Source organism: Acanthopagrus latus, chromosome 20, assembly GCF_904848185.1.
Source record: "Acanthopagrus latus isolate v.2019 chromosome 20, fAcaLat1.1, whole genome shotgun sequence".
NCBI classification, from domain to species: domain Eukaryota; kingdom Metazoa; phylum Chordata; class Actinopteri; order Spariformes; family Sparidae; genus Acanthopagrus; species Acanthopagrus latus.
The window spans coordinates 16,281,103-16,291,082 of NC_051058.1; the positions used below are offsets into that span (position 1 = coordinate 16,281,103).

General features: G+C 40.9%; 1 protein-coding gene across 1 annotated transcript; it reads right to left on the bottom strand.

The window, feature by feature from the left end:
• Nucleotides 1-705: 705 nt before the first annotated feature.
• oat (ornithine aminotransferase) lies at nt 706-9,977 on the bottom strand. Its single transcript, XM_037080926.1, has 10 exons — nt 9,832-9,977; nt 6,132-6,361; nt 5,817-6,041; nt 5,623-5,718; nt 5,142-5,269; nt 4,207-4,329; nt 2,976-3,104; nt 2,678-2,791; nt 2,321-2,465; nt 706-1,809 (listed from the first exon to the last, which is right to left on the bottom strand). The coding sequence occupies exons 2-10, from the start codon at nt 6,343-6,345 to the stop codon at nt 1,649-1,651; spliced, it is 1,335 nt and encodes a 444-aa protein (XP_036936821.1). The 5' UTR covers nt 6,346-6,361; nt 9,832-9,977; the 3' UTR covers nt 706-1,648.
• Nucleotides 9,978-9,980: the final 3 nt, after the last annotated feature.

Genomic DNA, 9,980 nt, shown 5'->3' on the forward strand with positions numbered 1-9,980 from the left:
AAAAAAGAGAAGGAACATTCCTTAGAGGACAGACGGTGTGACAGAGTTTCCCTGAAACAAGTCGACAGTATACAGCACTTAGAATTACCACGACCTTAATGTCTAGAGAGCCTTCATCAACTAAAATTATCGAAAGAAAAATCTCCTCCTCCTTATTTTTACCTGGTCCATGTACAACTCACGGTCACTTTACCTGGGAAAATGTGAACGCAGGCATTTCCTGGGGCAAGCATAATCTAAAACTAAATAGAAATAGTGAATCTTCTCGCTGATGGTCCTGTTTGCTTGTGAAGATCATAAAGAGGTATCAGTATTAAACCGTGAGACGGTTTTATCATCACCTAAAAGCTCCTTGTAGTAGCTCTAAGGCCAAGAAAAGAAAACTACTACTTTCTGTTGCGCTACTTTCTGTTTCCAGCTGGTAACCAAATTTCTGATATCAGGGGTATTTATTTTCATAGAAAAACTCAGATTGGTTCAAGATTAAGTGTGTGAACTGGAAAGGATGTGAGAGTGTTTTTCCACATTGAACATGGATCCGGTTGTTGTGGCGTGTCCAGCAGTAGGAGTGATCTGCTAAAGAACTGGAGCCAATTTGGTTGCAATGTGGGCTTCTGTGATTGAACCTGACACAGATATCTGCTCTTTTTAAAAGAACTCCAAAGCTTTCAAACTTCAACAAATAATTTATTGTTCCACACAGACTGCACGACTGCACTCGTTTATTTGAAGAACAACGCATTCTGTAACAATCTCAAGGTGATACTGCCTTCAAAAAGACAATATTTACATTGCTTGTTTCTCATTTTTACAGATGAAACATTCATCAGAAAGTTCAATGAAACAATGTACAGATACTGTAAATACTTAAAAACCAAACCAGCCTGAAACTAGCAGCACGAGTCCCCCCTCCCAACACTCATTAATCCTCACACAGTTATGTTGCCTGCGATAAATCCTACCAAGTTGTACAACACAATGAGCAACACACAGTATGTCTTCCACAGTAACACATATCATAACTTACCCTACATAAAATGTTTTGAACTTAACTGTACTGTAAATGAAAAGTACTTAAACTAAACATAATCAGCTGTTTGTTGCAATTTTGACACTTTCATGCAATCCCTTCAAACCAAGGAATATGAAAACTATGTTCATATTTCAAGCCTTTTTGTATAATGATGTGCGGAAACCCTGCTCTTACATTAAAAACACCCAGACTAGCCAGCTTCTTATTCTTATGTTATTGCTATACAAGGTTAATGTTTACAGACAGCAGTAGTTATAGAAATTTTAAAAAAAAAGTATGTTAAAGATTAGACTGTCTGATTCACTGGTCAAACTTACTTACCCTTTTTTCAAAATTGCAGCTGCTGCAATTTTAGGAAAAACCTAACGTAACCTTTTCTTCCTTTACAGTGGTTTTTCTGTACGAAAACTTCAGTGTAGCCTCGCTGTCCACACATTCTCTTTAATACTGCATTTCTACAGCGATCACCTTCAAAGAAAATCACATCTTTGGGAAAACAAACAAAAATAAAAACGACTAATGAAATGTTTAGAGCGACTTCTTAAATCAGGCCATGCGTGGATTATCAGTTTGCAGGTCGTCTGTGCATTGTCGAATTAGTGGAATGGTTTCAGTCTAGAAGGACATGATGGTTCTCTGGACGATGTCGACGCATTCGCGCAGCTCGTCTTCCTTGATGATGAGGGGAGGGGCCAGGCGGATGATGTCGCCGTGGGTGGGCTTGGCCAGCAGTCCGTTGTCACGGAGGCGCAAGCACACCTTCCAGGCATCATAGTCTGGAGGGGGAGAGTTTGAGATGACAGTCACATTAGGTGACTGCAAGATGAGCGTAACAGGGTTTTTTTTTTTTGCAGAAAAGCTTGCATGCAGAAAAGCCACATGTGAAGCTGCCTCAGAGGAAAACTCTACTCAAAAATCCAATGCGTTAAATCTTTTAATTACATTTGACATCTTTAATTTGTTCATCTGAGCATCTCTGTCCCCAGGGTGAGTGGCACAAAGACTCACCATAGTCTAGGCTTTTATATCATTTTGTTCCGGCCACTTGTTCGTTGAATGTGAGCAAATTCTGCCTCCAGAAAAACTAAATGACATCTTAATTAAGTCCACAGAGGCAGCCTTTTGTAGATACTGACTGACCTGTCTGAAATCATTCAGACTACACTTTTTTTTTTAACGCCAACTTCCATCAATGTATTTTGTATGACAGCTAATACATTTGATCTAGGTTACCAGATAATGATCACCAACAGGTCTACTGCTTTCGAAATATCTCTGAACTTTTACCTTTTGTCTCTTTGATGACGACCGCGTTAAGGAGGCCCTTCCCTCTGACAGTTGTCACAATGTCTTTGGGCAGTTTGTTCAGCTCGGACCGCAGCAGCTCTCCCATCCTCTGAGCGTTCTCTGACAGCTTCTCCTCCTCCAAAACCTGCAAACAGTTTTGAGTTTAAAGGGGAGAATTTGTGACGTCGTTGATCACAGCTACGCACATATTATTCCTCTGATGTTAAATTGTCTGGAGGTTAACTGCAGAGCGTGTTGCTCCATTTAATCAATTAAAACAAAGGCAAAAACAAGAAAAAGTGATGAGTTGTTCAAGTGTAGACACAGTGGAGAAGATAGGTGCACTTTATCACTGACCTCAAGTGCAGCCATAGCAACCTGGCAGGCCACGGGGTTGCCTCCATACGTGGAGCCGTGCTCCCCAGGCTTGATGGTCAGCATGACCTCATCGTCACACAGCACTGCAGATACCTGACGCACACAAACACAAAATCAATTCAGGTTAAGGTTCAAAGTTGCACAACTACCGTGATCTGTACACGTCTGCAATAGAACTGGACTCCAAAAGTCTGTAAAGTTTGAGCCTTCAGCAAAACACATCATCAATGTTGATAAGAAGTGTAAAGTCAGTAAAAAAAAAAAAAAAAATGCTTACAGGGTAAACTCCTCCAGAGAGAGCTTTGCCCAGAATCACCACATCTGGACGGACTTCCTCGTGATCCACAGCCAGCCGTCGGCCGGTTCTTGCCAAGCCCGTCTGCACCTCATCAGCAATCCACAGCACCTGGACAAATCACACGAGCACTTAGGTTTAACTTATGAATTTCCCACTCAAAGAAAAAAAGAAAGATTATATCATGTATCTACACTGTTTGCTCATTGTTTGCTCAGCCAGTTGAGGTGAGTCACTACACATTCTGGGATTGTGTAATGCTCTACATGGCTGCACAAAGTTAAACACAGAATGTGTTTTATCAAAGCAAACCTGGAATATAAGCGATCGTATCTGAAAAAGGGTAGCGCTCTCAGTGGAAAAAGCCCAGGTAAGTACAGGTTGAACAAATACCTGAACAAGGCTGGGCCACATGTTGCAGTTAATGACTTGGGCTTGAGCTTAACAGTTGTTAAAATTTGATACCCTTTCAAAAAACTGTCCACACCCTCACAGTGTGAGGACTGGCGTGAATAACGTGCTAACAATCATTAACTGAACTGAACATCTCTTGTGACACAATTTAACATGGCTGCTGAGAATGAATATGCTATGAGAATGAATATCAGCCCAGTCTGCAGTTTGCCTTCAACTATTATTGCAGTCCAATGAAAAAAAAGAGCTGACTCCTGTTTGCGTATGATACATACTATTCAGGGCAAACAGAGCCACAAGATACAATACGACTTGTCCTCCAGGCAGCATAATAAAAAACTGCAAAATCTAATCTCTAGATCAATGTGCTGTACAACAATATACCAGGACTTCGGAGTTAGTGGTTGATTATTGGAAAAAAAATGCAAAAGTGGTTTCTTTTTTGCCAAATCTTCAGTCCAAATGTCCTCAGACTCCTGCTCTGTTCTGCTCAGTGGTCACCTCTCCACCTCTTTTTTTATTTTGTTTATTTGTCCATATGTCAGGCTTTATAATTGGCTTGTTTGTGATCCGTTAGCCTGACTGACTAGGAAAATGCAGATGAAGGGTTTAGAAATTACTATTACTTCTCATGTACTCAGTGCTCAGCTGTGATGTTTACAGTAACTGAGTAGATTACATGGTGTTATGCAAATTTAAGTACAAGCTAAATTACAGACTGACAGTAATAACAGTAATTGAGAGACTGTAATTAGTTGCTTCCACCTCTGCAAATGACATCTCTGTGTGTGAGACTCACGTTATACTTAGTGCACAGATCTCTGACTTTGGTCAGGTAGCCCTGGTCGGGCACCACAACCCCAGCTTCCCCCTGGATGGGCTCCACCATGAAAGCTGCAACATTTGGATCCTGGAGGGCTTTCTGGAGATTAAAAAAAAAAAAAGACAAGTCAGACATTTTAATCTGTGTCCAAGAAAACTGTCAATAAATACGTGCCACTTCAGTCAATCATTAGGTTTTTATGTTTACACAGAAAAGCAGCAGCTGCCAAGATAGCAATACCTGAACAACACAACTTCAGCTGATCATTCGCTCCTTGTCTTTATGTAAACAATGAGGGTGTTGAGTCAGCTTGTTTGAGAGGATTTTATAAAATAAACACTTTCTGAATCATGATGGTTCATAATGTTTTTCAAGACGAATCTTCAATTAAAAGGCTGTGTAAAGTGCAAAATGTTTGTCTTCACAAAAAAAAAAAACTTTTCCAAAGCAGTAGCCTTCATAACAGCTCAAGTGCTTTTTTTGTTTGTCCTCCAGGTTTGGTCTTGCCAGGAAAGAAGCACTGAGAGCGCTTGGTAATTTGGCAGAAGACTTTAAGGTCAAGTTGGATCTTTCCAGCAGCACATCCAACACTGACTGCAGGTATGATGAAACTTGAACTGCCACTGACATCAGTGTTTCTATGCAGCACAACAACAACTAAGTCATCCAACCAAACGTGTTCCTTTTGTGTATTTTAAGTGTGTTGTTGCATAGCACAGTTCAAAGTCACATGTGCAGTGACTGAGACTTTTTCCCAACAGCTGGGTTAGACTGAGGCCGAAGAATCTCCCCCACACATTGGTCAGTGTGATATCATGAGACTCAAAAATGTCATTGCAGCGTACTGTCTCTCAACAACCAAAACAAACATGGTAGATATTGGACTGTCTAAAATTAGTCAAAACCCGTACCTCCAGTGCAGGGATGTCATTGTATGGGACAAGCTCGAAGCCTGGCATGAAGGGGCCGAAACCTTCATAACTGCTGGGGTCTGTGGAGCTGGAGATGGCTGCCATGGTGCGGCCCCAGAAGTTTCCCTCTGATTAGCAAGATAGAAATAGATGGAATATTTATTTGTTTACAACCTTCTTGGTGGTGGATTGGTGAGCACGCTAATGCTAAATTTGGTCATCTTAGCCTACTGCATTGAGTAAACAAGAATCGTTGCACTAATCTAGAGTCTGAGCACAATATTTAAATGCAAGTCATGCATACACCTCTCATCAGATGTGTAAAGCATTAGCACTCTGGCTAGTTTTGCTAAATTCCAGTGTGAACAAAACATTAATGACATAATCCAAAAAATATACACCTAATTTTGGTGCCAGTTTTCTTATACAACACTGAGTAAAGTGACTTGCTATTAAACCCCCCACGAGATGAGTTACTTACCTGCAAAAATGATTTTGGCCTTGTTTTTGGGAACCCCCTTCACATTGTAGGCCCACTTGCGAGCGAGCTTGCAAGCAGTTTCACCGCCTTCCACTCCTAATTTGCAACAAAAGAAATAAACGTCAACAAACACGTTCACAATAACATCTAAAGGTGTTTCCATCAGTTACGCCTTGGGTGTCACCCTGCCACACCTGTGTTCATTGGCAGGACTTTGTCATAGCCAAACATTCTGGTGATGTACTCCTCATAGGCTCCCAGCACATCATTGTAGAAAGCTCTTGAGGTCAGGGTGAGTTTGGAGGCCTGGGCAGTGAGTGCAGCGATGATCTTAGGGTGACAGTGGCCCTGGTTCACTGCACTGTAAGCACTCAGGAAGTCGTAATAGCGGTTGCCTTCCACGTCCCACAGATGGATGCCTGGGAGGAAAGAAGAAAACCCAGCCCTTAGGAAAGTGGCGGCAAATAATTCAGAGGTGATTTGTAAGATTTCAGGGAATACAAACTCACCCTCCCCTCTCTCTAAGGCCACAGGCAGGGGATGGTAGTTGTGTGCTCCATATTTGTCCTCGCGAGCGTAGATTTCCTCCGAGTTAAGTGCACGGTCGGCCCTCAGTTTAGAGGCGGCGGTGGAAGCCGGGCGTGTGCCAGAGTGGATGCTGCGGCGGAGGACAGGCGCTGTGCGGCTCAGGCTGCGGCTGAGCTGGAGAATCATTCCTTTCATGGCTCTGTTGCAGGGTCTACGACAGATACAGAGACTGAATATTACCAATTTAGTTTACATTTCCCTGGCCTCATTTGTAGAGTGATAAGAAAGATACAGCGGTTTCAGCTTCTGAAATGGAAGGATTATATATTTTTGTAAATCGTATAAATAATTCTGGGTTTTGGTTAAAGGGGCACTATGTATTTTCAAACTTTCTTTTTCTATTGTTACAATATTAATGAGTCCAAAGAAAATCCAAACTAAGAAATATTTATCTTTTCCATAACTGAGTAAACAAACTGTTGGAAGCAAATAAGTTCTCCATTTGAAGCCAGAAAGTGGCAGGGTCCGCCAAATATAAACAAAGTAAAAAAGAATGAAATGTATTTATTCAGTCATCAAAACAAAGAAAATTTGGTTGTTTCTGCTATCTCTTCTGATTAAAAATTCTTCCCAAAACTTCATAGTGCACCTTTTAAAGAACAAGAGCAATCTAAATAAATCTCCTCAATATATACCCCAAATATATGATACAATACAGTACACAAAAGTTAAACCAAAGTCAGTTTAACATTAAATTAATACAGTAAAAAAAAAAAAACTGTAATAACAACAATACACAAACTTGGAACTCTTGTTCCTATCGCTGGCAGTGATGTAACACGTGATGGCATAAACCAAACCTCACTGCGGCTAATACACTGCTATGTGAGATTCCACAGAGCACATACTGTAGGCTTTACAGGTCTGCTGAACAACGCTTCTCTTTCACGTTCAACACAATAGCTCGGTATGAGGTTCACAAAAGTTAATCCCACGGCAGCATGGCAGCTCGACTGTGACGAACCCAGACCTCTCTGTCTGGTCCACATCGAAGTGAACTTCCCCTTCACGGTTATCTAGTAGTAATGTATCATGCACTACTTTTCTTGCTGCTGACTGTGTTTGGAATTGGGCATGGGACAATACGAACATTTATCCTGGCTAACATAACTGCTATTCACAATGTTACATCAAAAATCACAAAAATAAGAGTTTGGAATAGAGGTTAAGGGTTTTTAAATAAGCAAACTGTTCGGCAGCTGAGCTGAATGGTGGTCACAGAGATGGAAGTGCAAATTGGAAGTGTTGGCGATGTTGTGACACCTTCCTCATATCATTGTAAATATCTTATTAACTAATTGGGATACGTGTATGACCTAAATCCTTATTGCTGATGTTGGGTGAATATTTGTTTCACACTCCACTTCCAATGTCTGAATATTTTTCAGAATTAAAGGTTTGTTTCTCTTTGACAGGATACTCTTGCATTGTATTAATGCCACAAAATAGTCTTAAAACGATGGCAACAGTGTTTATCACAAATATTCCTGGGACAACATATTCCCCAACAAGAGTAGCTATTGTGACAGGCTTATCTTAACGCTGACTAAGAAAGTGGCCTTGAATAAGAGGTCCTTGCGGGGTTTTGAGATGACGCACATTATGCTATGATGCATGGATTAGCCAGGTAAAATTATTAATATTAATAAGGTAATAATACATAGTCAGATATTATTCTTTTCTTACTGAATCAACAAACCATCCACAGAGGACACTACTCCAGAGCAGTGTTTCAAGCTGGAAGGGTGGTGGGGTCCGACAAACATAAACAAAGTAGAATTGTGTTGTCCGTTAAGGTCAGTTTGTTTAGGCAATGAAGATTTTTGTCCAGTGATTAAAACTATTTCCCCAAAATTATGTAGTGCACATTGAAGATAACTGATATTTTGGAAAACTGTTCAAAAGTTGGACTGATCTGCTGAAACTGCAGAGAACGTAACTGGTTAAAAGGTCAACTCAAATTGATCTGCAAAAGTTAGAAGCAAGATATATACTGGTTTTTCACATAATTTATGTATCATGTAATCGCCATCTGTTTCACTGGAGATTTGAACCTGTTAAATGTCCTGTAAAAGTGTTGCCAAAAAAAAAGAAAAAAAGAAAAAAAAACAGACAACCAGAGCATGTCTTGGGATAATCAATAACCTTCCAGGGTGAATAAACACACACAGCAAATAGAGACAGCACCTGCGCTAAGTTACACCGAGGACAGTGGATCCGTGGCACGGTGTCGTGTCCAGTGACCACTAAACCTGCTCTTGAGAGATGATAGGTCGACAGGGAGCTGCCTCCACTACACACCCACCTACATTACAGCCCAGCGCTAAATAAAGAACACAAGTATGGGATACTATCAATTGATAGCCTTTGAGGATTACTGAGCTCTCCTAAACCACTGAATATTGTATAATAAGATTTTACTATCATGGCTTGAAACTTTCCGTCCGTTCCGCTTTCTTTTTCCGCTTGAAACTTGTTCTACATTAATAATGGCGACAGTGACTGGTCACATTACACAAACAAATAACATAATGACTGAAATAAAGCCAGGGTTTGTGTTATACCATGAGCTTTTGTGTGGATCTCTGAGCTAGGTTACTCCAACCAACGTTAGGACGGGGATAAGATAATTTGGTTAAAAGCGCATACAGTGGCTGGCATTAAGCGCTTCGCGCCCCGCCACGCCTACTTCATTCTAACATATATGTTTCTTTACAAAAGGGAATAACTTTCGTCATGTCTAACGTTTGCCGAATGAACAAGTAGGTCCAAATAGTTACGAATGTGTTGTAGACAGCGTTTCAGAACGTTTATACAGATTCTCCTGACGCAACATGTTTCAAAGTTAAGCTTTTTTCTAAGGGAGTCCGGTGAAGAAGTAACAGGGTTTTGTTTTTTTTTGTTGTTTTTTTTTTTACAGCGATGCCGCGGAAAAAAACTGACACTTTTTACGAGAAGAGAAACACCTCAAAGTATTGTACCCAATGCCGAATTTACAAGAAGGCGCCACTGAGTTAAAACCTGTCACAGTCGTTACACAACATTAATCGAGCTTCTCCTGGCGATGCGACAACTCTATAAATCACTCGATTTGTAAGGGAGTCTGGGATAAAGCTGTTACTGGTGACATTCATCCCCTCTCTGTGCAATCCATATCAAGGACTTTCACAAACACGCACTTCAGCTACCTTTTGCTACAACTGTGTAAGACAGATCACAAAAACAGTGATATAACAGTTCAAATAAGAAAGAGGTGTGACAGTGGTTACAGTCACTGTCATTCACGAGGATGACTGTTTATATCTATAAAAATGACAGTTGTTGGTAGTGCACGCAGATCTGTTATTTTGCAGCTTTAATGGGAGCGCATATCCTACCTTATCAGCACCCAGCGTTACTCGAACCCCGATTAGAGTATTTTAATATCGATGCTAACAACTCATTTTGTCGGTAACGTAACAGCTAGCTAGTTAGCTAATGTTAGCACATTCCGGCTGTCAGTTTTTTTGGGGGGGTGTTTTGGTTTGTTTTGTTCTTTTGGTTTGTATTTTTTCTTTAGCCGGTTGTAAATCATCAAGCAAACAGAAGAGATAAGACAACTGGATGAAAGACAAACGGTACCAGAAAGAAGCAGAAAAGGCGAAGTTTAAACCGTCTCACGAAGCGAAGATGGTGATGCTCAGCCGGTGCAGTCTGAAGCTCGAGGCGGACGGCTCGTGCGTGTGTGACAGACTGGCGTGGGATGGTACCGACCGTGACGTTGCGTTACG